The sequence below is a fragment of the Nymphaea colorata genome, chromosome 10 (assembly GCF_008831285.2).
Source record: "Nymphaea colorata isolate Beijing-Zhang1983 chromosome 10, ASM883128v2, whole genome shotgun sequence".
In the NCBI taxonomy this organism is placed as follows: domain Eukaryota; kingdom Viridiplantae; phylum Streptophyta; class Magnoliopsida; order Nymphaeales; family Nymphaeaceae; genus Nymphaea; species Nymphaea colorata.
In genome coordinates, this window is record NC_045147.1 from 21,119,781 (window position 1) to 21,146,978 (window position 27,198).

At 39.5% G+C, this 27,198-nt stretch overlaps 2 protein-coding genes across 3 annotated transcripts; one reads left to right on the forward strand and one right to left on the reverse strand.

The window, feature by feature from the left end:
• Positions 1-12,590: 12,590 nt before the first annotated feature.
• LOC116261713 (pathogenesis-related genes transcriptional activator PTI6-like) lies at positions 12,591-14,319 on the forward strand. The gene has a single exon (XM_031640525.2). The coding sequence runs from the start codon at positions 13,326-13,328 to the stop codon at positions 14,112-14,114; it is 789 nt and encodes a 262-aa protein (XP_031496385.1). The 5' UTR covers positions 12,591-13,325; the 3' UTR covers positions 14,115-14,319.
• Positions 14,320-15,400: 1,081 nt separating this feature from the next.
• LOC116263446 (cysteine desulfurase 1, chloroplastic) lies at positions 15,401-25,589 on the reverse strand. Of its 2 annotated transcripts, XM_031643219.2 has the most exons (11): positions 25,142-25,589; positions 23,943-24,076; positions 22,242-22,401; positions 21,336-21,522; positions 19,848-19,993; positions 19,588-19,660; positions 19,380-19,443; positions 18,811-18,910; positions 18,568-18,726; positions 18,212-18,398; positions 15,401-16,062 (listed from the first exon to the last, which is right to left on the reverse strand). In XM_031643219.2, exons 1-10 carry the CDS (start codon positions 25,388-25,390, stop codon positions 18,228-18,230), a joined length of 1,443 nt encoding a protein of 480 aa, XP_031499079.1. In that variant the 5' UTR covers positions 25,391-25,589; the 3' UTR covers positions 15,401-16,062; positions 18,212-18,227. The 2 variants fall into 2 exon arrangements, with proteins under 2 accessions (XP_031499079.1, XP_031499078.1); XM_031643218.2 differs by lacking the exon at positions 15,401-16,062 and having other exon boundaries at positions 18,059-18,398.
• Between the last annotated feature and the right edge of the window lie 1,609 nt (positions 25,590-27,198).

A 27,198-nucleotide genomic window follows, 5' to 3' on the forward strand; every position in this document is an offset into this window, starting at 1 on the left:
TCAGCGAAAGAGAATTGGAACAGGGCATGGTAAACATGCACTTGTTGGGTTGGTGTCCTACGGTCATTCCACTATTTCTTAAAATTTGCATGAAGGCAGATGATCTTAACTACTACAGACCCAAGTAAACTGATGGAGTGGACCACTGCCTGGCAGAAAGCCCAATCTCCCATCCAATCTCTCAACTTGCAAACGTTGCTTGATTTCAACTTGCAAACGTTGCTTGATTTTAAGAAAAGAGACTTAAAAAAAAGGGATTGACAAAATTTGATTGCACATTTTGGAGAAGTTGCCACTCGATTCTTATTCCTTCTGGGTTTGTGGTCGAGATTCCTGTTTCCATTGCTTAGTACAAGTGGAGAATTCTCTAGCCAATGGGTGGCGGGTCGTAAACTGAAAATTCATCAGTCTTCCGCAAACGCACCTTCGTTCTGGCTCCTAGAGTTCGAGGAGCTTTCACCTTGAAGTTTTATATCTACAGGTTTGCAGAGCTGAACCGGTGCATCTGTCTCCGCTGCTCGAGGAAGGCCTAAATAAACTGGACTATGAGAAGGATTTATTATCATGGCCTGTCTGTCTTAAGATCGGCATTCAAACCGTTGGGTATTCGGTCTATTCAAGTAATTTACTTTTTGAGACAAAATAACGTAATCTGTGTTGAAAACCTGACGGCTTAAAGATCGGCCTGTAGGAAGTTGACTATGACGAACTCGTCTGTGCGTTTTAATTTGCTTGAAATGATAACACTACTGAGTTGCGCAAAGCATTACCAGCTCAATGGCATACATTTTCGCAAGCAGTTGGTGGACTGGTTGACAGGTTGATGCAACGAAGAGGCGAGGCTTTGAGAGTGGCACTTGCATATTTCTGTGACTTGTCAATATGGATCAGATAAGAAACAGATTTTGAATCAAATCAGCTCATCCAGTGATTCAGCTGAATCGATTGTTAATTTGGCAAAAAAAAATTTATTATACTTATTTTCAGAACAATAAATGAAAAATATATAAAACAGTAAACATCTTAAAATTTTAAAGATAATCGAAAGTGACATGGCACCTATGCTATGTATCAGCGACTGATCACTTGTGATTAATTCTATTTAAATTGGTCGATTCATGGAAATCCAGGTCAATTTTTATGACATGAATATGGAACAGCCAAGGCTTTACGGCCACTGTGGTCTCCGCGGGATTAGATAAAATACTGGAAGGACCAATCTCCAGACTGGTCACCTTAAATGGATATGCAATTTGTGCACATTTTTTGAAAATTTTGAAACCATCTAACTGCAATTTACAATTATTTATTTACTTAATAAACAGATGAACAGTGCGTCTCGATTTCTATTGATCGATGTGGCCAACATGCAAAAATAATATCAAGTTTCGAAATTATATTATATTCGGCAGACAAAAATGGAACGGCTAATAATGTACGAAAGTTTTGACACTTAATAGGTCACAACTTTTTCAATATGAAAGGTTAGTTTGAAAACTGATTCACGGGAAAACTATGTTGAATTTTACTTGCACGATCAAACGGAGTAAAAAATTACTGTTACATCAAGAGACAACAAGCGTACGTACACATATGCGTGGCCATTTGAACAAGAAAATTGTCTCACTAAAACTACGAAAAAAGTTGATAAAAAGTTCTTGTTTTCATTATTACTCTCGTGAAGAACGCCCATAATCGTCAAGGAATGAAGCGGGGAAAACTCTGACCTTCTTTTGTTGTTATTCCCCATGGAATCTGTAAGAATTCTTCAAGTTTTGGTCGCATCCCCGCAGAGTCTGGAATTCAAAGTTCAAGAAGATGGCTTCGATGAACTTGGTTTTGCAATATAGAGTGTCCATGCCTGTGGTGGGTCCGATTCTGTAGTATGATACCACTTTGAAAGAGCTAGAATTCTAACCTTGCGCCGGGACCTATAGTCCTACCGCATGTCTCGGCATGTTTGATATCGAATTTGCCATCAGATCAATCTAATAGAGATTAAAAGAAGTGGCTTTTTCTATTTGGTCCAACTTGGTGGCCTTGGATGCGTCGGCAACCCATTCAACCAATCCGCGAACTTTCATATTGGACACTTTTCATGGAATATGCAATAATTTTTCACATTTGATACATGGGGATCAATAAAAAAAAAGGAGAGAGAAGAAGAAGAAAAGGGTCCCTTTGTATTATCAAAATTTCCAAGTTGTGACAATATGAGTTGGAGACATAACTTTTTCCAAAGCAAACAGAGATAATGTCATCTTGATGATGCAGTAGGAGGAGCAAGGCCCTTCAGTTTGAAAGGGACAATGCTTCAAGTGCTGCTATTTTGTCACTGTGGAAAGCATAACATTATTGGTGTATGTTTTGTTATCTTTCTCATTCCTTTCAAAATTCTCTCCATACATCTTGTCTTGTCTTGAGTCAGCCAACTTGGAAAGATAAGTATGAAACGAGTGTGATAATAGAATTTTGCACGTGAATTTGACAGCATACTGTGCGGCAAGGCAAGAAAGACAAGATGGAAAGGGTTTCTCTTCTAAGCTGAAATCTAAGGAATTTGTTTGGTTTTTTAATTTGCCAGTGATTCTTGGAGATCATCCGCCCAAAAGAAAAGCAAGATTACCAGCGTTTTTTCTGTTCTCTTTTTCCGAAATCTGAACAGTTGAATCATGTAAATGCTTTTTGATTGGTTTACTGAAATTGGTGGCTGGGCAATCGGCAGTTTCTAGATTCTGAAGATCTGATGTGACGCCTGTTGAATTTTGGTGAAGAGTGACGCAGTTTCTGATCTGTGGGGAGTTGAAAAGAGCAGAAGGAATGTTGCTGATTTCGACTTATTCGGTGCCTCGAGATGATTTCACCGTTCTTTTTTAGGTTGATTCCGATGCGATGAAGAAATTTTCTGATGTTTAACATTATGAGATGTATTCTAGAGTTTTCATGCCTAAATTTTTTCATTTTTTTAAACTTGAAACTCAAGTGTTTTAAAATCCAAAAGGTTAGCTAAGAAATGTTATATTAGGATCAAGAGGACTGGAGCAGTGAATGTTTCAGGTGTAATTTCCTCGTGTTAGAAAAAAATAAAAAAAGGAAAAAAGAATTTTATGTTGGTGATTAATAGAGTGACACACAAAATCTACCTCAAAAGCAGGCAAATTTTGATGATCACATAGAATATGTGATAAATTTTTTTCACAACATTCACTATTTCGAAAATATTGCTTTTCTTTTCATATTAATTACAACAAATTTCTTCAGCCATTGGCCAAAGAATATACTTTTCTTTGGCAGTTTAATGAAACTTCCACTAATTTTGATGGATTCTGTGGCACCAAATCTCATTCAAAATGTAACCTTTGATTCCATCCCTTTTCCAGAGTCATACATTTAGAAAGGTTAGGGAATCTGGGGCTTACTTCTACGAAATGTGAACGGGTTTGATTATGGATATGGATGTGGATTTTTGTTTTGGCAGCTAATTAACAAGTCCGGGCCGTTGACAAAAGTATTTTGGATCTGAGTCCGGGATAGGTCAAGGTTAGGCATGTCTTTCAGCATATCAAGGATCCCCATTTCTTTATAAGGTGAAATGTACTTTAATCACTTGTTTATTGTTCTTCACAGGCCAATTTGACTTGAGAATGAATCTTGCATCCTCAAATATTAAAAATGAAATTATTTAATTGGTCGTCATTTGTAACGTAGCAGATTAGGGTTGACAGATGCATAAGGCAATTAAAGGCTGCAAAAACTTGACCAAAGAGGTTGGTATAGAGCGACCAAGTTGAAGAAAGTTGCCGCGGGATGAGGGGGATATGTCTCTTGTATTCTTGTTGAAAACTCGGGACACTTTAGTTCGAGATTTTATGTCACTGATATTTTGACCCTAGTCAAAATTTAAAAACTTTAATTTGGTAAAAATTTCTAACTCCGCCCTTGATCAGAGGCTAAAACATATGTGGGTTTGTGTGGGCAATTGCCCACACAGACCCACAAATTATTTAATTTCATATTAGCGTCTCATACCCACCATTTATTAGCTGTTTGGGTATCTACTTATTGGTGCCCCTCAACTATTGATTTTAGGAGGGGATTACCCTTCCGCCAGAGATTCCTTTCTGTTTTGCACCTGCACGCATTGCAAAATATGTTGCGCTCACCTTCAGGGGCACGATCACAATTCACAGCTGTTTTGGAACCTAAGCAATAGCGTCCGCACCGTTCACAAAAGTAGCACCTACATAATCGAACTGATGACACACCATTGACATGTCGTCAGCTCGACCTGCTGTGCTATGCCCCTTGAGGCAACTTGGTTTGGTGGAAGGTAGGATGAGACACTCTCTACTATGTTTTTTGCATGGAGAGTGCACGGTGGAAAAGAAACATTTGAGAATATTTGTCTCAAACGTTCCTTTCCACCGTTACGTTTCTTGGGTGGGGAAAAAAGATTCAAATTCCAGTAAATTCAATATAAATAAAACTTTATGTGGAAGATTTTTCAGAAAATATCTTTTTCTGGGGCTCGAGAGGATGTAGCTTCTTCAAGGAAAGATTGAGGCGTCATTTTTGAACTGAAAAGAAACCCACCAACATGGATTCGATATAAGTGGTGTTTGTCGATGCTTATCTGCTCCCTTGAAGGACTTCGATCGAAGCCATTGATTTGGATTCATGAATTAAAAAATGTAAAATATCTAATAAAATATAAAGACATTTCCCAAGTGTTGACATGCACATTTATCATCTTTATATAATTAATTGCATTTTTTATTCTTTACTTTTTCTGTTTGGGGAATTTCACCAAATGCTTGGTGATGCGGTTGCACCGCATGAATGGAATGTCAACCAGTCTTTATTTTATATATATATATATATATATATATATATTGTGCATCCTTGTTTTCATAATTAAATTGCAACTGTCATTTACTATTTAAAAAAAATCAACGTGGCACGTTTATGAACCAATTAAGTAGAACAGACAAATTCATGGACATACATATAACCGCTCATGTAAGGTATCTTTTGAATTGATACCACTGATATAACACAATCAAATAGTTAAGCAAGTGAAAATTGTTGCTCATATTTAACCACATGTGATATATTTCGTTTAAAAAAATTCATGATTCATTAAGACATCGTATTTTCTGTAGGTTTAATTTTGTTTGCGAGAATGAGGTAAACTTAGTGGACGTTCTCTCCTTCTTTCTCTCTCTATCCAAGATGGTGCACGCACATAAAACTAAAGCCAAAGCTCAAGGGCCAGTAGTGTATGGTAGTTTACCCATGGCTCGAGCCAAGACAAAGCCCAAGTTCGATCTGCCTCGTTCGTTCAGGGAAAAAGCACGTTTAGTAGACATTTGACCGGACCTGGTTGAGGCCTGGGCGCGGCCCTACCACCACCTGCTTCGTCGGAAGGCGACCAGACGAAGCAAGCAGATGTGGAGTCGATGCTCCTGCCGAAAGCGGCGGCCAGCCGCCGGCGGTGACTTTTCTTTGACCGACCGACAGCGGGCGGGCTTGTCCAAAAGATCGTTGACTTGTGCACTCCAAAATTGCTCGGCGATTTACTTGTGGGCTTATTACACGTGGGACTGAAGGTCCGCGATTTCTACTTTCGTCTGAGGAGCAGACCTTGGAGGGGGTTCCATTCCCACGGATCCGATACAGACCCGGTTTGACTATCAATGTGAATCTGATATAATAAAAGTCGACACAGGATCCGATGGGTCCGAACCCAACGGCCGCATCATGGATCTAACAATGACGCCGTATAGAACAGGGTGCTGCTTTATTGGGACGGGTTGGACTTGGATCTGAACAGGAGGAGTCAGCTCCAGATCAAATTTGGATCATACAAAAAGATTTACTAATGCGTCCCGTATCCGTACTAGATTCCACCCGTTTGCTTCTCTGTTATAGGATCCAGTTCAAATGTGCTTGCTCGGATCCTGCTCAGATCCAACGAGGCCAATTTAGTAAAAATCAGTTTCTGTATTCCGGTTAGATAAATCAACTTATTCACTTATTCAATTCAGTTAGTTGTGAATCAGCCAAAAACATATACAAATTTAATTTTGAAAAAAGATAAATAAAATATGTAAAAATATTTGACACCTTAAAATAAAAAATAAAAAAACAATTAAAAGGAGGCACCTGGCACCATGGAATTGACCACTAAGTTCAAATCGGTTTTCCACTAGTTAGATTCAGATTCGAATGGGCGACCTCAGAACAAGTCTAAATTTTCAAGTAAGCCTGACAAAAATTCTTTATTTTCATATAGATGGCTTAAAAGATTGACTCCCTAGTTCTTTAGTTGGTGCTGCTCACCTCAAAATTCCTGACTCCGCCACCACTTTCAAAAGGGAAAGTCGGCCGGCAACGAAAGCTTCATCGACGTAGCTAGAATGTTGGACTTAAAGACCTGCAAGTTATAAAAAGGTTATTCACATAAATCTGGTAGGTGTCTGCCTAACTTCATATCTTAGTAGTAAATATTTCATAAAAAGAGTCGTTTAAGAAGCATTATTTTTAAATACAAGATTCAAGAACGAGTAATAAAAAAGTTTGCTGAATACTCATAAATATGCCAGCCAAACGAACAGCGTGGCTTTGGCTTTCTAGTGTGAACCAGAAAGCTCCTAACCTACGTTGGGCGGCAGTGGTCAAAGCTAGAGCTATCGAAACGTCTGGTTTCTGTCATATCACCGCTTTTCTCTATCCCTCCAAACAACAACAATTGCTCGGGTTTAGGGATTCATCTCGCTCAAGTTAACAAGATGGAGAGCTGAGTTACATATCCAAATTAAATTATATCCCCAAACACAATATTCATCTTTGCAAATTCTTTTCAGTTTCTACAAATTACATTTTCAAGTTTGATTGAAAAAAACAAAAACCTGTTTATATTTTAATTTAAGCACCTAAGTTACAAAGGAAAGATAATATAAGGGATTACACGAATATTTTCTTACAACATTCAATATGAGAGCCCAGTTCCCCGCAGGTTTTATTTTTTTTATTTTTGTACATTAATTAAAAAATTAAGGTATTTTTAATGCGTATAATCAATAGGAAAGGGATGGATACTTTTTTCACAACAGTCTCAGGCGTCCACGGAATCCAAACACGGACTCCATGATAGTGTTACGCATGGATATTGTCAGGAACACGTGCTTTCTTGTGAAAAAGAAAGGAAAGACCAAAGATGTCCCAGAAGATTAAGAACAAAAGGCAGTCCTGTTCATTGCGTCACTGAGTCTATAAGGGATTGATTATGCCAAAAAATAAGTGTGCCTTTCCAAATTCCTCCCTTCTCCTGCAAGATTCTGGTAAGGAAGAGGACGAATTAGACGAGGGATGTTTTTAAAGCTGTGATCACGCAAGCGACCTTGCTAATCCCCAAAGGTCACCTTCATCGGTATTTTTTAAAAATGTTGTTATATATATATATATATATAATTTACAAAAAAAATTACGCTGGACCGGCACAGTCGGTGGCTTGAACCAGTGATGGCTAAGGGTTAGGCCCCAGTTAACCAAATGATGAAACTGCCTAACCTACGCCTACCCTAATGGCGTCCTGGTTCAACCCACTAACGACCCCAAAAACCCTTTATCTTCAGTAATTAAACTTCAAGAGTGCACAGTTCGAGTCATGGTCCTTCATCAGGACTTGAGTGGTTTTATAGTGCACTATTTAACTCGATTATCACTCACTTTTGTGATTTGAGTAGCAGAAAAGAATAGTACATATGAAAATTAAAAATACGACATCAACCAATACTCAGACCCATCAGCTATGACATTTCGGCAACGTTCTTACTACTCAACATTCCATTATATGGCAAAATTTCATTTGGTGCCCAACTTTTTGGTACTTTTACCATAAAAAAGGTCCTCGCGTTTTCAAGAATTTCTTCAAAGAAGTCAACTTTCATGGACTACTCGACCCAGTCTTGCTTTTAACATTACCCAGATCCATCTTGGCGTTAATTATTGCTGCGATAATAATTCATGGTGGGTCTGATTTTATAATTAAATGTCCTAAATTTTCAGCCATACCTTTTGAAGAAAGCAAGTATTTTTTTCCTAGGAACATCAAAATTTTAAGCCAATCTCGAAAGCGATTTATATGTGTCTACGTCACATAAGGGGCATGTATATTGAATGCGATACATATAACTTGCTCGGACTGGGACTTAATATCCATGGTACTGATAAAAACCAAAACTTAAAAGTTTAGTCATGTATTAAAAATTGTGAAGGATTTTAAAGGACTTAGAAAAACAATTGTTAAGTCGTGGTTTCTATCTTTTTTTCAAACTAAAGTCGAAACTGTTAGAGGGCGAGTTGAGATTTAACCAAGGGTTCAAGCTCGAAAATGAGTCGGGTCATTACAGTGGTGTCCGAACAAGTTAACGTGTCACTTGTCCGTGTTGGCCGCATCCATGTGATGTAAGATGTCGTCCATAAAGAGCCAAGGCCACGCTGGTCTTCCTTTGAAACCAAGGGAAAATGAAGGAGGCCACTATAGAATTATTGCACAACCAGTGGGGGCCAAACCTGACCACCATTTTGTTTTCCCTTGGTTTCAAAGCCATCAAATTTTCTGAAAGTACCCCTTCAAAATTAAATATATTCTAGTACTATTACTAAGTAATGTAATCAATAAAATTCAGATATTCGCGAGACACGGCAGCCGGAAGCCCGCTCCGGGTTTGCCTCTTGAGAGCAAGGCACATTTAAGTGGTCCGGTCCTCGAACGGTCCTCGCCGCCAAAATAAATAAATGAGGTCCGGCCCACCGCCAGGAGTTATTTAATAAAATTGTCTCGACCTGCCCCTCTGATTTAATCCAGTAAGCTACGGGAGGTCATTTTACTGAAATGCCCATGCTTTGAATTATGACTTCAGCACATGACCGGATTTGGTGAACCATAGAACCTTATAAACCATGCTTCATTTCATTTTGGTAAAATTTCAGATATATATATTTATTTATTTATTTGATTCGGGCGATCCTTTGAATCTTTCTCACGTGAAGTATGGGCTTCGGTTATGCATCAAGATGTGAACTATACGATGAAGTCATGCATCCGGTAGTTTTACTGTGATTCTTGTCCGTATGTCTCAAGCAAATAATTTAAGGGAATTTATGAACTTTGTCGGTCATCGGGGCGCGTCCCGTGTACGTACACATACGTGTATATACCTGTATATCCTTCGACTTATTATCTCGGTATGAAAGAAGATGCCGGAGGGACATGCATGGAAACAGCATCATGTGCACAGGCTGAAGACATTTAAAGAGAGTACGTTGGTTGATGGCAGGAAAATGCCTTGTCACAAACAGGTAGGTAGCACTATGTTGTTTCAATTTTCAAACAAGGGACAAAGTTCATCTACGGGTTCAGCCATTGGAATTCAAAAAGGAAAAAATGTATATTGGTGCCCAGTGTCGAGATGGTAGGTATATGGGTTGGCAAGCGTCTTGTCCAGTGGCCGAGCTAGAAATTTATATGTAATGTGTAAGAGCGATACTTATATGTAAAAATTTGATGCCCCGGCTTACATGTTGCTCCACTGCTAACTAGCTCTGCCAAATGTTGGTCGAAAGATGATTTCTAAGTAGAGCTGACCAAGCCAACTTGCCCTGTTCCAAGCCCACAAGGTCATTGGGTTCATGTTCAAAACCTCATATGTATATACTACATAAAAAAATTAACATGGGAACTCCTATACTTTCCATTACATAATTCCTTTGGTACTTAACATTATTCAAATTACATATGTTGACCTCCTTGCAATGGTAGAGCCCCAAATTTCTGGCTAAGTGGGACACTAAGGCATGGGTAGGTTTAGATCGATTCATCGACCTAGTACCCAAGTCCATTTTCCATTTTAGAAGCCCGAGACTGTAGTCATCCACATGCAGCTCCATCGCTTTCTCTTCACTTCCTATGTGGTCCAACATTGGCATGATCGGATGTTGATTGTTGACCTTAGCAATGGACGTATCTGTTGCGCGGATAAGAGAAGTATTTTATCTTACAGCTCAACAAAAGGGTCTTGAAAACCCGACCTTTCCTTCCATCTCTCTAAGATATGGAGTCTACTTTCAAAATGATTCGAACAAGCCAACTTGTCCTATTCCATGTCCAAACTCTCATACACAACATAATTTAACATCACAACTCCTTATTTGTTCTTGACATCCACTGGCCCATTGAATCATTTGAATTTATATATATGGAGATCTTAGTTGAGAGGGACACCCACATGAAAAATTTATACATTTACTCAAAGAATTTAGGCAAATTTACAACCAACTGGCTCTGTCAAATGATTTATGAGTAGAGATGAAGGCAGCTTCTCTTTGTTTGAAGCCTGAAATGAGTCATTGGGTCCACGAATCATACTCTCATATCCTGCATATTTTAATGTTACAACTCCTCATTTGTCTTCATATTCCTTTGGTTCCTTCAAAATATATCAAAGAATCTATCAATATGCATGACACTTTAAACACATTCAGGACCTGCTTGAAAGAGCGCCAGGTTGAGATTCTCTGTCTCTCTTGTCCTTAACTTAAAACTATTAAAGTTTCCCAATTCATATCTTCCTGTTGGCCTTCATGTCTATCTTTACTGCGTATTCCTTCCACGGGTATATGTACCGCGCGTGGCCCTATTCGCTTGTCCCTTCTTTGTTCTATGCAATAATTTGCACTTTAAGTTTCTCTGTATTATTGCATGAAGTGCCATAATGAAACACGTTTCCCACAAAATATTTTTCACCCAAACACGTGTTCTACCTTTCTAAGTTTTGGACACCAGTAACTTTAATATAAAGTCTTGTCTTGTATAAGTTTTTATGAAAGATGTCATTTAAAATACGTCTCTTGCAATATCCAAAATGAAAATTTATTTTTGCATTTTGCAACTTACGATTAGTGCCTTTACAAAAAGGAGGCTGCACACTTTCTTTTAGCAAAACCGGTGATTTTTCTCCGTTTAATTTAAGAGTGAAGCAAGTGTGAAATTGAGGTTCCGTGTTAAGAAAGTGAAAGATAAGAAGAAGATGCACGGCAGACATAGGCTCCTTAGTTCCTGGCGTGCAAGAAGCTTCATTGCTACTCCACCATAATGCGTGTTTTGCTGTCCCCCCTCGTGAGATCAATCTTGTCAATATCAGTGTCGAAGCTTAATTGTTTTACAACAACATACAAACAGATCGGCCGTATAGGGCCCGCTTCAATTCGTCCATCTTTATTTTCTTCTTTATATATATATATATATATATATATATATAGAGAGAGAGAGAGAGAGAGAGAGGGAGGGAGAGAGGCAACTATCAAACCTTTGTATGTCATATTTTGATGATCATCTAAACTATTGCTACTAAAGAGATTATATAATAAAAATTAAGTTGCAAATATGAAAGACAAATTATTTTTTTAACAGTCCAAAGTACCTTAAAAAACGGACAACATTTTAAACTCATGTACATATAGACACATTGCGTTTTCTTGTAGTAAAAGGCAGTCTCTCAAATAGATGTGGAGCGGTTTGAAAGAATGAAGACAAGTAGAGAAAGGTAGGCAACCTTCCAGCATGGCTGTCAATTTCAATGCCTTCTAAAAAGGTAGCAGAGTTACCCATTGGGGCAACCCCCAAACTTTAAATAACAGCCCAATATTAAAGCTAAGCCCACATATTTATCTCAAGAATACCAACTAAATTTCAATACATATGGTTTATTGGACTCAAATTCAACTAAGTTTCAAAGAGTATGCCCCTGCCGGATTCATGAAACACTCTTATATTATTTTTTATGCTGTTTCTAAAGTCATGACCCCTCATAATCCTTACATCTGTATTCTATATGTTAGGGATATGGCTGATTGGCGCAAATTTAACAATCAAAACTGAAAAAAGTATGAATATCCGAACTTGTAGCACTTCATAATTATCCACTTTCTTTCATCACTTATTCTTGAAATATTGTTGATCAGATTTCAAGCGATGAATAATGGATGGTAATTTACATGGTCCAAATATACATTTACTACATAAATATACAGCTATAGACAAATTATTAGTTGCTTTTTTGATTTATTAGATATTTCATAAATTAATAATTTAGATTTTATTTTTGAATAACTTTTTGTCACTTTTACGAATACTCAATAAATGCATTCAGTTGTTAGTAAATTATTTTGTATATATTTACTCTAGTTTATAAGTTTTATGATAATATTATATATATATAAATATAAAAGGAGGGAAATATTTCCGAAGAGATGGGGAACGCAGCACAAGTATTAAATGCGGGCAACGTAAGACAAGAAATTTGTCATTGAAGTAATCAATGAGGATATTCTCGTCATAGTGGAAGTCGCAGTAAGAACAGTTCAGTGGTTGCTCGCCATGACGTCGGAGGGAAGCCGAAAAATCGGCTCCGGATTCCCGAGTAAGGCGCCGATTAGTCGGGGCGAAGATTTGCTTCAGGGGAGGGGCACGTACCGACTCAGTTAGCACTAGAGACGCGAGAGTGTGAGTATAAATAGAACGGCCACCCCATCCCTCCCAACCACTCTCCTCCACCTCCCCTTGCCGCTCCACTCTCTCTCATCTTTCCCTTTTCTTGTTCAGTCTCTCCACTTAGCCGAAGATCGACGGCGGATTCTCCGGCCCGGCCGTCATCATCGGATTCCGTTCCTTTTCTCGGAAAAAATCTCCGCAGAAAGTTTTATTCTTTTTCGATATTTATCCCTTTTTTGTGAAGATTTCCAAGGGAGAGAATAAAGGCCCCGCTTTTTCCCCTTCTGCTGAGCTTCTACGGTTGCAAAGGAGCTGTGGATCTGACTGCGCACGGCGGGAAAGCGCAGGTGGATTGCGGGAATCGTATTCCTCCCGCTCGCGAAAGCGGAAGCACGCACCGGGGCGACAGGCAGCCTTTGACGGTTTCCGAGAACCTTCCTGGTGGCGATGTTCTAAGTTATTAAGTGACTAAAGGGGAAGACGCAAAAGGCAAGGAGGAGAGAAAACGTAAACCTGATCTTCACTCCGTTTCGACCTAAAACCCTGCACGATTTTTTTTTTGCTTTTCCGGTGGACGAAAAACGAAGGAAGTAGAGAGCTTCCTCTTTATTCTGCACTCTTCTTGCATCCGATTCGTGAAGCGAGAAGAAAAGATTGTCAAGGCTCCAGAAGTGCCGGAGCTTAGTGGGATTCTGCATCTATCAACCGTCGCGGAGTTAGATTCTTCCACGGAGCTTGTTTTTGATGTTGGAGAAGAATCCTCGACAGTATGACTTGTTTTTCGGTGGGAAACGGACGAGAACCCGACGGGCGGAGGGATTTCTCGACGGCCTCGACTTCCGGCCGGCGAAGCGGACCTAAGGTTGTCAGAGTCCACTTCAACGACGTGGACGCTACTGACTCGTCGAGCGACGAGGAAGGCGATCATTTCTGCAGGTTGCGCGTCAAGAGGCATGTGCTTGAAATCAAGATCGCGGCCGCGCCTGAGCCGGAGCAAGCGAGGAAGCGACGGAAGATGACGACGAGGCGGACGGAGTTCTGTCAGAAAACCGAGGAGCCGGAGGGGCGGAGAGAGAAGTTCCGGGGCGTCCGGAGGCGGCCATGGGGCCGCTGGGCAGCGGAGATCCGAGACCCGACCCGCCGGAAGCGTCTCTGGCTCGGCACGTTCGACACTGCGGAGGAGGCCGCCACCGTCTATGACGACGCAGCCGTGAGGCTCAAGGGCCCCAACGCGGTCACCAACTTCTCCAAGGCGCCCTCCACCCCATCTGTTTCCTCTCCGACGTCCGTCCTCCCAGCGTCCACCGGTGAGCCCACTCCCTTCGACAAGCCCCCTTCCGAGTCCGAGTCGGAGTTCACCGTATCGGATTCCCCCCTGTTCGAGCCGTTCGCGGCCGGGTTCGACGTCTTCTCCTGGTCTCCCCCTCCGTCGCCGCTCCCGTTCTTCTCCGACGTGGCGTGGAGGGCGAAGCGGTGGCGGGACGACGACGGGGACTTCGGTGATCTGGACGATCTCCTTCTCCAAATCGGCGATTTCCTGCCCTCGTCAACGTCGTGACCCGTCCGCGCTCCGTTCGGCCCCACCCACGCTTTTTTCTTCGTCCCCTTCCGTCGGCGCTGCCACGTGTGGATTGTGGATGGCAGATTTTGTGACCCGCCCATTTTTGTCTGCTATTTATGTTTTTTTTTTTCCCTTTTCCGTTCTCTTTCTTTTGCCCCTCCTCCTTTTCTTGTAACGTAATTGAGTGTAATCGAATGGGATGTTTAAATAAAAAAAAGCGTAGAAGAGCTGTATTATACAAAGGAGGAAAAATATCTTAGCAACTACCATATGTGGATCTCAACTCAAGAGGACCCAGACGGCCCACGAGAGATGTTCGGTCATGGTCACATACTCGGCCCTTCGGGAGCTAGAAGGAACACACTCAGACCTGATATTCACTGTTAGCTGGACCTGCTGAGCCCCGCAAGCTATACATATCTCTTTCTTCAATAAATGTTCAATAATGACATTTATTGAAGAAAAGAAGAGTTGTTCGGATAATGATTCGCCAGGACTGTATATATGTTATCACTAAAATTTAATCGACAGCAACATTTTCTGAAATTATATAGGATTGTGGATGAGGGGCGTGCTACGGCTGCCTCTTTGTGCAAAAGTGCTCACTAGGCATGTTTGGGGCGGCCACTTCTGAAAAATAGAATACGTAAGGACCATTCATACTTTGCTCCACACCTGACTAAGGGACCACACCTAGGCATGGCCTTTTCGGGCGATCACAGATAAGTAATTCATTCTCCTCAAGATGGGTTCTCAATATTCCCCTTATATGTCTCAACAATAAGGATGTAATAGATATATTCAGGTGAAAAGGCTTCATATAAAATTTAAACTGGAGATCGCTTGTGAACTCTGTAAATTCAAAAGTTTCCATGGAAGCACAGTTTTCATGGTCATGGGCAATAGAAAGGAACAAATTTCCAAAAATAAGAGACCCCAGCTCAACTAAGAACAGGCCCGTCAAGGAAAATTCAGCGACTATGAGTCTTATATCTCCAAAAAACGCCGAAAAGGTGGGCTCCAATTGAAATTTGCGACTAAAAACGCCACCACCATTGAAGCAAAAATTAAATTATCAGGCGCGTCCAGGTCAAGAGCAACATCACCCCAGCAAAATATTCATTTTAATCTCTTTTATTACAAAAGCATGATGTAAAGAGTTTACTTTACTGTGTGCCATTTTTTCTGGATCATCAATGATAACAACCAAGACGTCATGACCCCCAACTAAAATGGTCGTCACCTCCCCTTTGCTTCCCCAAAACACATTTTCAGATTGAGCAATCAATGGTTGCCGGTTGTGGCATGACCCAGATTGTCCACTCCCTCCAGGGAAAAATCACTTTCCACCTCAATCACCCTCTGCTGTCGAGAGAGAGACAACTCAGCTAATGGCAGAGACAGAAATCTAGACCAGGGCGGGTCCGACAACAGGAAGCCCAATCAGGGACAACTTATTAGGATAAGATTGGATCTAAGTGAGCACTGCACACCTTGCACCCCACCTTTCTATTGGAACTCAAGTTGAGCGGGTGTGGCAGAACCTAGGTCCGCCGTTGATCATAAGAAAAAAGCTGGGAGTAGATGACGCGCAGGTATAAGTGACCAAGGGGTTCACAGGGAAAGGAGTGAAACGGAGTGAATTGTGAAGCATTAAAACCACAAGTGACTAGGAAAATGATTCGGTTGATCCGATCAGGATCGTTTTGGGGCTGCAGGAAAGAAAAGTCCTTATCGATGAACCAGATAATAGTTGCCTTGTTCGGAGACATCTTAGTTAATCCTTCCCGGAGAAGGAACTGGCGAAATTGCGCTCCTTACGAAGCAAGTAACGGCTTGCTTGCTGCCCGGTCTGCAATTCCATCGATTTTCCTTTCCCAGACGTATATTTGCAGAGCCTGATTCCATGAGGCACCGTTTGCCCTCAGTCTTCACAAGTTTCTTTCTGATTCCACAAAGAAAGAAAGAGAGGGAAAGATTCAATTGCCTAGAACTGTTCGTTTACAAAAAGTGGGTCAGCAGAAAACGAAAGTTAGTCAGATTGGTAGCAATATCTAAAGAAGTAAAAAGATTGAAAGTTAGGGCAGGAATGGGATGTTGGGGGGCGGCGCTGACGACTGAGTGGGAGAATTTCTGAACGATTTCCGCTCAAATCAATGCCTCATCGTCTTCGGACAAGATGCAGAAAAAATCGGCTCGGAGAAAATAATGCAGCCATCCTTTTCTTTAGCAAAGAATCCTTAAAACAACAAACTTCATGGCACTGGCACTTCGCATTAGCGCTAGATCCGATATGAGGCCCGGCCACCATGTCTTACCATGGCTTGGGAAAGCGGCACAGCATTAGAGCGCTCAGGGTCCACAAGAAGTTCACTTAAGGTCTTCATTTCGGCTATAGCTATATATATATACACCCAAATATAGCAACTTTTCATTTCGTATTTTTTTTTTACATATATTGTTATTGCACACCTACTCCCCTCCAGACGTATTAGCCACTTCTATCAATTCAGTTTTGGCTATTTCTTTGGCCAAATTCTCCGCATTAGAAGCGAAATTCAGGGGGGGGGGGAATCCAGAAATGTCTGCTTCAAGGTTTCTTTTGTATTTGAAACTTTTGAGGCTATGGGGAATAAAACATCTTCTCCCCCTTATGAGGCAACAGACAAAAATACACATCTATGAAGCTTTCCTAACTAGTATAACAAGTTTTACATTAAGTCTTGCGCTATCAAGAGACCAGAGATACGGATTTGTGACTAATCATGGCTCTTCTAAAATTGTTTCAATCCCTTGGCTTTAGAAGCATTTTAGTTATAAAAGAAGCAAGAAGTTACTTCAACAAACAGAATGAATTCAATCCGCTCAGATACATTCAAAAAAGTCAAAAGTAGAGCCCTAATGCCAGCATAAGAACAATTAAAATCCAACAACAGCAGAACAATTAAACCCAACAACAGCTTCACCTATCGTCGGACGTTAAGAACTTCAAGGTCAAGTCAATTGGGATAATCACGCAAGAGTTGGGTTCATTAATTAAAAGGCAATAAAAACCTACCGGCACTTTGGCACCCTTCTACTTTCGTATTAACAGGTCAAAGCGTCAACTGTAAAAAGCCTGCTGAACCTGAGCTTTCACTATGAAACAATAATAGTACTAGTAATAACGATAAAAATGAAAACAATAGTACCCTCGGCTGGCAATTTCATGATTTAGTCCATGTATAACAGAGAAGGCTTTGGTGCGTTAGGACGAAGACGCGAAGAAGCCTACCTTGTCGGATGTGCACCACTTGTTGTGAAGAATAATTGCAAGGCAATCTCTCGTCCAACAGCTAGGCATCTACCACATGCAATAACACCACACCCACCCCCCATTCCCAACCCCAACCCAAAAAGAAAAAAAAACCCACACCAACAAACTCAAAGGGACTTCAGTTAAAAACGGCAAATCTGAACGTCGAACACGCAAAAAAAGAAAAGAAAAAGAAAAAAAAAGGCACCAATAGGTCGATTAAATAATTAGAAGCACAAAATTGGGCTTCCAAAACCCAACTCACTGTCGACTCAATTTGCATCACCCCTTAAGCTCCAAGCTTTTTAGAGTTTAACCCCCACCAGGACTCGATGTTCTCAGATCAGGGGATTACCCTACAAATTTGAGAGGCACGTCAATAAGTTGTGGAACTGGTTAATTCCCATTCCTAGCATGCCCGGGCAAGAACAAACCACAGACTTCGTGTGCAGCAAAAGAACAACCTCATTCACAAGCCTATTCTTTGGCAACTAAATCGACTGGAACCAAAATATCCGGTGTTTGCAAGTGCTGCGAAACCATACTAGCTTTACTAGAACACAGCTCCCTCAAGGGTATTATCGAATCCTCCTCCTTCAGTCCGTACAATAAGAAAAGCACGTTCTAGAAGTAATACTTCAGGCAATACAACAACAAAAGCACGTTCTAGATTACAATTATGTAACAGTTATATACATAAAACAAGAACTGAAAATGACTGGAGATGTAGCTCAAAATATGCATCACCTTCAGCAAAATGAAGGGATTAAAACATAAAAGATGGAGATTGGAAATTTACCGAAATGGCTGCTTTGTTACTGGAAAGAGGTGAAGAAGCTCACTGTATCTTTAAGGGCCTCAATAAACCTATCAACCTCATCTTTGGTATTGTAAAAATAAAGGCTTGCTCGGGCACTTGCGTTCACATGCAAAAATCTGTGCAACGGCTGGGCGCAGTGGTGACCAGACCTAATGGCCACACCATGCTGGGAAAACCAAATCCAATAACTGTTAGAAAAAGATGTCATCATTTGAAGAGAGACCCTGTGGGTGATGTATGTGCGTATGATGGATGTACATGAGTATGCAATGCAAGGATTGGATACAAAAGATTTTGTCTCACATATGCAAATCCCAGATTGATCATTGACTGACCTGCTGATCGAGAAAAGTTGCAATATCGGTTGGATGTATATTGGTGATGTTGAAAGAACAGAGAGCAGCACGCTCAACAGTTTCTGAAGGGGCAGGGCCATAGATGTGAATGTTCGGGACAGACTGAAGGCTATGATAGAGATAATTGGCCAGCTCTAACTGAAATGGACAGAAATGCAAAAATGAAAATAATTCACAGATTTTTTGCATAATCTATCAGGATAAATAAGACACACCGAGCACCTCATAATTGTGAATTCTCTGCATGCCAATGCTGGAGAGATAATCAATTGCTGCACCAAGCCCAATAGCCTCTGCAATTGCAGGAGTTCCAGCTTCAAACCTGCCCATAACCATTTAGATAAAAATAGCTAAATGAACAAAGGAAAGAAATTGAATCAACTTCAACCTCAAAAACACCCTAAAAGGTTAACTCTCCAATTTTCAAATATGATGGAGGAAAAATTTATCAGTACAAACGAACAATTTCTATAAACCCTATTCTTTCTAGCATATCAACATAACAGTAAAACTTTTCAAATAGAATGCTGACACGTGACTTTATAATCGAAGCAGGCCAAAAGAAGAAAAGGTGTTAAAAAACAAGTATACCTTGTAACAAGAAAATATTGAAGGAAAACGAAAAAACAGGAAAAAACTTAGCAAGATACAGCACGTTGAACAGTTAAAAAAAAAATCCCCTACCTAGTTATAATTCACCAACAATTAGCACCACTTATTCCAACTCATGCAAAAATGAAGACTAATGTCAAATTTGCAATTTGAGAAACTTAATAGATGTAGATGCCTACCTTGAAGGTGGCTCTGCATAAGTTGAGTGATCTAGAAATACATCAGCAATCATTTCTCCACCACCTATGATTCAAAAAAAAAGAAGAAAGAAAATTACACATTTTGTCACTATAACAAATTTAAATTTTCAAAACCTTCATTAAATGCATTTCTGGCTGCATAAGAAATATAAAAGAACCCAAATATAAGAGAGGAAAATGTTAGTACCTAAAAAAGGAGGCATTGTAGCTAAAGTCTCACTTTTACCATACAAAAATCCAATGCCCGTAGGTCCACACATCTGCACCAGATCTGATTCTTAGCACAAACAGAGGTTTGATTCTTGGCATAAACAGCTAAGCAACTTCTAACTTGTAGAATTACTATAAAGGTCCCTTTTTTTTTACAAATGTTAAATAAATATAATGGTAAAAACATATCTACATTATGATACACTAATTTCAATTTTAATAGAACAAAATACTAACTTTGTGGGAAGATGCAACAAGGAAATCCACACCAAGTTTCTGCACATCAACCACCATATGCGGAACACTCTGGCAGGCATCAACAAGCACTTTAGCCCCAACATTATGAGCCCAACCCACAATTTCATTGATGGGAAGGATAGAACCTGATTGTGAGTTTAATTTTACCTGATCAATCAATTTCCAGATAACACAAGAATTGATGCGGTGATAATAAATTAAAAACACTTAAACAACTTCTGCAGGAACAGTAACTGAACTTGCTTATGAACCAATTGGAGTTTATTTATTTGTAGTGATGAATGTAAAATGAAGAGGTTCACAAGGGTCATCTCAAGCTGCTCCGAATCATGGGACCAAGATGATGTCTGTTTTCATGCACCATATCTGCTTTTTATGACAGCTTAAAAGATTCTGCATACCATTTGATCCACATGGGACCTGGGAAACTACTTACAGTTCAGTCATGCATTTTTCTTTTTTCTTTTTCCAAATTGGCGACAGTTATTTCATGTCCACATCTTTGGCCTGACCCAGTTACCAGTTGTCTACTTGGTTATGCTGCATGTACTTCTCAAAATGTTTGCTTCATCCACATCACGCCCAAACCCAAAGGCTTCATAAGGCTAATCCCATAAATTTAGAACAAGACCAGATAAATGATAAGATACAAATAGAACTGCTTTTAAATAGGACCCTTTCTTTTCATTTTGTCTATCAAACATTGGCATTCTTCATTAGTGGTGCACGTAGAGAAGCACTTGCCAAGTAATTGATACCATACCTTAAGCAGCATTTTACCACATCATCAAGTCAGACATAGCACCATGGTGGCAGCACATTCTTGCAAATAACGATTACAAATTTCATAAAATGGTGTAAAACACTAATCTATTATATGTTTTTTGGAGTGTTCCCTACATAAAAGTTGCTAACATACTTCTCTAGAGCGGTAACGGACATGAGTTATATTGGACACAGAGTTAACTGGTTTGGCAACATAAGTCATGGCAATCATACTTGAATATGTTGTCTTCTGTACAATCTCAATCACATTAATTTCACCAAGGCATAATCCGTTGATATCTAGCCAGCAAATGCATGACTCAGTTTCTTCCAACTTTCTTGTAAGAATCCAACAGAAAGATTGAGTCCAGGGACAGTAACCTGACATATTAGAAATAATACTTTCTGGCCTTTCACCTACAATAAGCCGGTGCTGCTTATCAAAGTGGAGTCCACCTAATCCACAGGATCGCTTAAAGAATGAAGCCACCATGGCTTGTGCCAATGGGAAACTCCTTTTCTAGAAAAGCAATTTTTGTAAATTGCAAGTCTACAGTTCATAATAAAAGTATCTACACAAACGTGGTCCGATTTTACCAGGACAATATTTTAGATGCACGTGCACGAGACTGTAATCAAATTATATTTAAAGCACAAAACCCCACTATCATTTAGATCAGCTTAGATAGATGGGAAAAGTACCTAATGTATTTGATACATGATGCACAACAACAAGCTTTGTATTCTTTGAAAGGAGTTTTCTTAACTCTTCAACATCAGGAACCTCATCTTTGGTCAAACTAACAAACTTCAGAACTGAACCCGTTTTTTCAGTGATTACTTGCCAAGGGACTATCGCACTGTGATGTTCAGCAATTGTCAGCACAATCTGCAAAACAAGGAAAAAGAATCAATCTCACTGAAACGTACAATAACAATGCCAAGTTGAAAATCAAGCTGAAACCAAGAATGAAGATAAAACAGTCACCAACTCACAGCCTTCTACAAAACCAAACTGTATTGCAGTAGATAAAAAATTCCTTCAAGTAGTTATTATAGCTTTTAGTTGTGGAAGACTTTAAAAGGAACAACTTCCTTGTCACCAACTTTCAAAAATTAAAAGGACTCCAAGTCGCATAATAAAAGTTCTTCCAAATCCCCAATTGAAAACCCAGAAGTCCAAGCCATCAAACTTCTATTATCATGAGATGACAATCTTTGTCTAATACCAGGCCCACATCAACATTCTCAAAATAGTTTGGCAGTAATTAGGTGCACAAGTACAACTAAATTCCCCCTCCCCCTGCCTGGTTAAATTTGTGACACTTGAGAGAAGCTTTACTAGATAAAACGAACAAAAGAAACACATTTATGATATATTAAGATATACATTATCATATGTTTTTAGCCATATTTGAAAGTAATAATGGTGTAATGTTGATATTATCTCTGGATCTATGAGGATAAATGTGTCAGAATACTTCACCTTCAACTACAATAATTTTGAAAACCAATTAGCCATCCAAGTTATTGCATGTATCAATAGAAGAATTTGCCAAGCAAACATAAAGAATGAGACACGGGATAAGCAAAGCTTATTAACCAGACCTCATCTCCAGATTTGAGATTGGCAAGGCCCCAAGAATATGCTACTAGATTGATGGCCTCAGTGGCATTTCTTGTGAATACAATTTCTTTAGGTTCTGAAGCATTAATGAAAACTGATACTTTCTTCCTTGCCAGCTCATAAGCATCGGTAGCTTTTGCACTGAATTAATAGGAAAAATAAGATTATTCTGACAAGCCACAAATTTATCAGCATAACATTGCTCAAAAGGAAACTTCTATTAGCTACAAAGACACACAACAGTATCTTTATGTGTGAACAATGATAGATAAAACAAAGCAAGAAAGTAATAAGTGGGGAAAATCCATAGAACTCTCCGAAGTTACAAAGAATCAACAACTTGAGGATTAAACAAAGCCTGTGTTATGTACATGAAAAAAAGAATACCAGCAGAAATAAGTAGCATTCGTCTGCTGCCTACTATGGAGAACTACATGCATCAATATGAATGCTCAACTTAAAAGCATAAAGCTGCTTCAGTTTGAGGTCACAAATTTGTCCATAATGCATAAAATGCATCTGAATATAACTGAAAATAATAGAAGCATCAAATCCTGTTACCATCTAAGAGCTTTGCAAAAGTACAAATTCAGGCTTCTATTCTTAAGGATGCAGGCAGTCACACTAGTAATCATTTTCTCAAAAACTCGGAGATTGATAGGATAGCTAGCATTGTAAGTCATGCAACATCATATTAGGTTTCAAGGAGAGATCTATTAACTGCACCCTTGCACATGGATCTGTTCAATCAGATGCTGTATCGCAGATGCTAGATGGCTAGAGTAGCAGTACACCTGTCATGGTTGTGGGTAATGGGTGGCTCCTAGTGACCTGACCCACAAACATGACAAAATTGTTGAACTCAATCCATATTTCTTTCCATGGAAAGAGAAAGACTCCAGAACAACAAAATGGATTATCTTCCCATGGTCCTTTTAATTTCATGCAGAAATCAAATGTTATCTCTCAATCTACGCAAAAGTTCACTAAATAATGACATAATATGGTTATATAGATGCTTTATCTGCCTGATTACAAAAGAGACAGTTATGCAGCTTAACTGGGATGCAGCAGCTATTCCATGTTGTTGAGATCTGATAGAGACTCTGATTATATTCTAGACAAAGCCCACTACACCTGACAAAAGTAGTCTCAACAGTATTCTCAATGATTTCACTTGTAACATATTAATTATATTAACATGAATGTAGTGTACCAGACATGAAGCACTTATATGGGTTGGACTGCTGCAGCTAGAAACAATCAGCTCATGAAAAAAAAAGGCATACACAACCAAAACATGAACCAATAAGTTATTCATGAGACACTGAAATGCCAGGGTGCCGTCATCATCACACAACATGGCAAATAATAAATGAAATAATGCACAATACAGAATTATTGAGAAGAGATTAAATCAAACGATTTATCAAGCTACTTATTATGCACCCAATGCACTATATTTCTTTTTGCCTTTCTTGAGATACAAAGTATAGGATGACTAAACAAGGAATTTTCTATTCTTGTCTTCCTTTGCAAACAGGCCAATAAAATTAATTGAAGAATGCTTCATTGTGGCCATCCAACTGTGAGCATGCATATGAGTGAGTGAGCAAGCAAGCAAGAGAAGGAGGGAGGGAGGGAGAGATAACGGAAGGTAGAGGTTGTTATGTTGGTGGTACCTTAAGTAATGAATACCGCGGTGAACATTTGAGTTGTAGCCCTCATAATAATCACGTAGAACATCCAAAACAGCAGATGGCTTTTGAGAAGTAGCTGCATTATCTAAATACACCAGGCGGGAACCATTCACCTCCTATAAAATTTAGATTCTCAAAAATCCAAAATGAGAAATCAAGCCTCCACCAAGTAGAGGCCCCTTGGAAATAAAAGACAACCAAGTCCAGTCACATGTAAATTAAAATAAAGCAACCACCCAAGTGCTAGAAGCCTAGAAGGAATCCAAAATAATTTCAGAACCAGAGTAAAAAGCCCATTACAGCATCCTAGAATGGTGACATGAGAATGCATGGATATGGACATGGGTGGAGACAGAATTTATTTTTGAGGTGAGGAAAGAGGGAGGGGGCATAAACATATTTCGCTCTTTATTTCCAACACATCCTGATGCAAGAGCATGCAAAAGAAATCCTAAGATAAGATTTTCAAATACCTAATACGTAGTAGCCTGAAATAGCACGTACACACATATTCATGGCCAGTCTTTCCTTAGCTACTGGCATCCCGCTTCTACATATATGGTAACTAGATCGTGACAACCAAGTATTGGAACTTGGGACATTGTCTTCCTCCTAGTTGAATGCTCATTGAGCATTCATGAGAGAAGTAATGAATATGTGTGCACGTGTGCTATTTCAGGCTACATATGCACGCTGTGTGTGGGCGTGTGTTGGGGGTGGGTTGAGGGGGGACGGGGGGTATCATCACATCAATGTTTTCCTTTTATTGAACTGTGCAGGAACCGCCGCTTAGTCATTAATCGACATGCCCTTCCTTCCTCTATTTTTCCATGCCCCAAGTTCCAAAAACCAGCTAACGCTACACTTGCACACTCGCGGGCGTACATGTAACACACAAAAGATGACAAAATCATGGCAACCACCTATGTTCGACAAACCTTATCTTGTATCCTTCAAGTATAAAACACCAAATTCACGTTGCAGGTTCGTCATAGAATTGGCAAGTAAAAGCGGACCAGTTTATGGGAAAAAAAGAAACACAGCGGCATTATTATTCCACAGCTCTTCCGAAAAACGTAAATTCCTCACCAGAAAACAGTGTATAACGGGAACCGACCCACATCAAAAATCAACCATACACAGATTCAAACTACCTAGCCTTGCACCCAAAAAAGTAGTACCTGGTTTAGGATCGGAAAATCCACCCGCGTGATCTCGCCGAGAGAAGCAGAGCCGACGTCCATCAGAGGAGAAGAGGAACACGTACAAGACCCAGTGGAAGCACTCCTAGTTCTAGCGCCGCCAAAATGTCGTGACCTGGGATTCAAGAAACTTCTAGGGAAGATGTCTGCAAAAGACCTCAAGGAAGGGGAGAAGAACTTGGAAAGGGAGGCATGTGATGAAGAACAAGAAGGGGAAACGAACGCCATTTCCTCGAAAGGGGAAAAATTGGAGAGATGTTAAAGGCCGGGAACTCCCAACCGGAAAATCGAAGCCCGAAACTCCGACGAAGGAGAAAATCGTGGACTCCTCCAAACGATTTGCGAGAAAGAGGGAGAGACAGGGCAGAGACAGGGAGGGGAGGTTGTTTGCGCCAGATTGCCCGCGTTATCTCCGCGGCGGGGGAAGTTGAAGGCCATATGGATCGGATCCTGGCGGATCAAATCATATGTGTGCGCGTGTGTGTGGTAAGCATACATGCATCATGTGCCTGTCCATGTGTGCACATGAGGCGTCGAATCTCATAGGTAGAGAGATCCGACTTCTCTAGTGTGTTGATGCGTGTTAAATCTATAAACAATTTTTTGGTGTCATTTTTCGGCATATTGCACAATTATGATCTTCATTTAGTAGTTCATTTGTGAAGTTGCTTGTGCGGCTTTTGCAGCACAGTGTTTCTTATTCTGGTAGCAACTCACCAACTTCTTGACAGTTCACAACTTTTCAAAGCTTTTTTGTCTTAAAATTTATATATTTCTGGTGAAAACATTTATTTTCATGTAAATGTGTAGGAATATACTGATGAAGATGATTCAGATTATAAGATTTTCATGAAAAAGAATGTTCACTTTGTAAAGGACCAATAAGTTTGGGAAGGAAAGATCTCTGAAGCTCGTAGAGAGGCCAAGACTGTAAGTGAATTTAGTTTTTCTTAGTTAATAAGTGTATAAAAAATTACTCTTTTTGGCAATCAAGTAAATAAATATCAATTATAATCAAGACCAAAATGTGAAGAGTTGTCACCAGACTTAATCAATTATTAACTGCTAATTAAGGAATATTTAATCTTGAACTTCTTTAGCTTATCACTATTGTAATTAAATGACCGTTGATCCAGTTTAGTTTCATTAGCGAACTGCTAGTCTACCTTGACCTTATAATTAGACTACTAGCCAAAAATTTGCTTTTTGTTTTATATAAGTGCCTCTTAGGATATAAAAATTTCTGAAAGAGTCCAGCAAATTTTTTATGACTTTGGACAACTGCACTTGCCCCTCACTAATATACTTCAATGGTAATAATAAATAAAGATTAAAATAAAGGACTATCTATTGTTGATAGGACAAGAGCCTGCTTTTTTATAAATTTCATTTATTTAACTGTCTATTTGATATATATCAGGCGTTCAAATGTAACGACTTGCATGTGTTTTTATTGCCCGTTCAAAGTTTGAGCATTTCCTTTTCAAGGCAAACTTTGGCAAAGTAGTCTTGCTTTTTAAAGTGGCAGTAAAAAGAGAAGGCAGTTCTGGGTTTGCTGATTTCTTTTTCATTTTTTTATCAGTGCAGTTGTTGCAAATAGATCAGCGCATTGTAAATCACACTAATTCACTTGTAAAAGTAAAGTTGCATTTTTTTATTAGTATTACTTTTAATCAATCATCCTTTGTTAGTAGCAATAAAAAGCTAGTAACTTTCTAATACTTTCTGCATAGTTAAGAGATCACAATTCTTATGGCATAGTTAGCAAGAAGCATGAAAGTTTATATTTTAGTTACTTCCTTTTCGTTGGAAGGGAGAGAAAGCGCTTCTAATCATCGAAATGGGAGGGTATTTTCATCATATAAATAAAGAACAACACTTGCCGCTTATCTAATTAAATAAAGGTAAAGGTGGTCATTTGTTAATATATTGTCAAAAAGTTGAGGACTTCCTTGTTCACCTTCAAAAGTTGAAGGTGTTTGTTGACCGTGAGCGTCCATTTTTTTCTTATTTGAATTGAAAAAGAAAGTTGAAAA

Excerpts from the sequence above, each read along its gene's own strand:
- LOC116263446 (XM_031643219.2), bottom strand. The coding sequence starts at position 25,390 with ATGGCGTTCGTTTCCCCTTCTTGTTCTTCATCACATGCCTCCCTTTCC. Across the intron at positions 21,523-22,241 it reads ATCTCAAATCTGGAGATGAG|ATTGTGCTGACAATTGCTGA; the intron begins GTCTGGTTAATA and ends CTTGTTTTGCAG. Across the intron at positions 19,661-19,847 it reads TTGTTGCATCTTCCCACAAA|ATGTGTGGACCTACGGGCAT; the intron begins GTTAGTATTTTG and ends GATCTGGTGCAG.
- LOC116261713 (XM_031640525.2), top strand. The coding sequence starts at position 13,326 with ATGACTTGTTTTTCGGTGGGAAACGGACGAGAACCCGACGGGCGGAGG.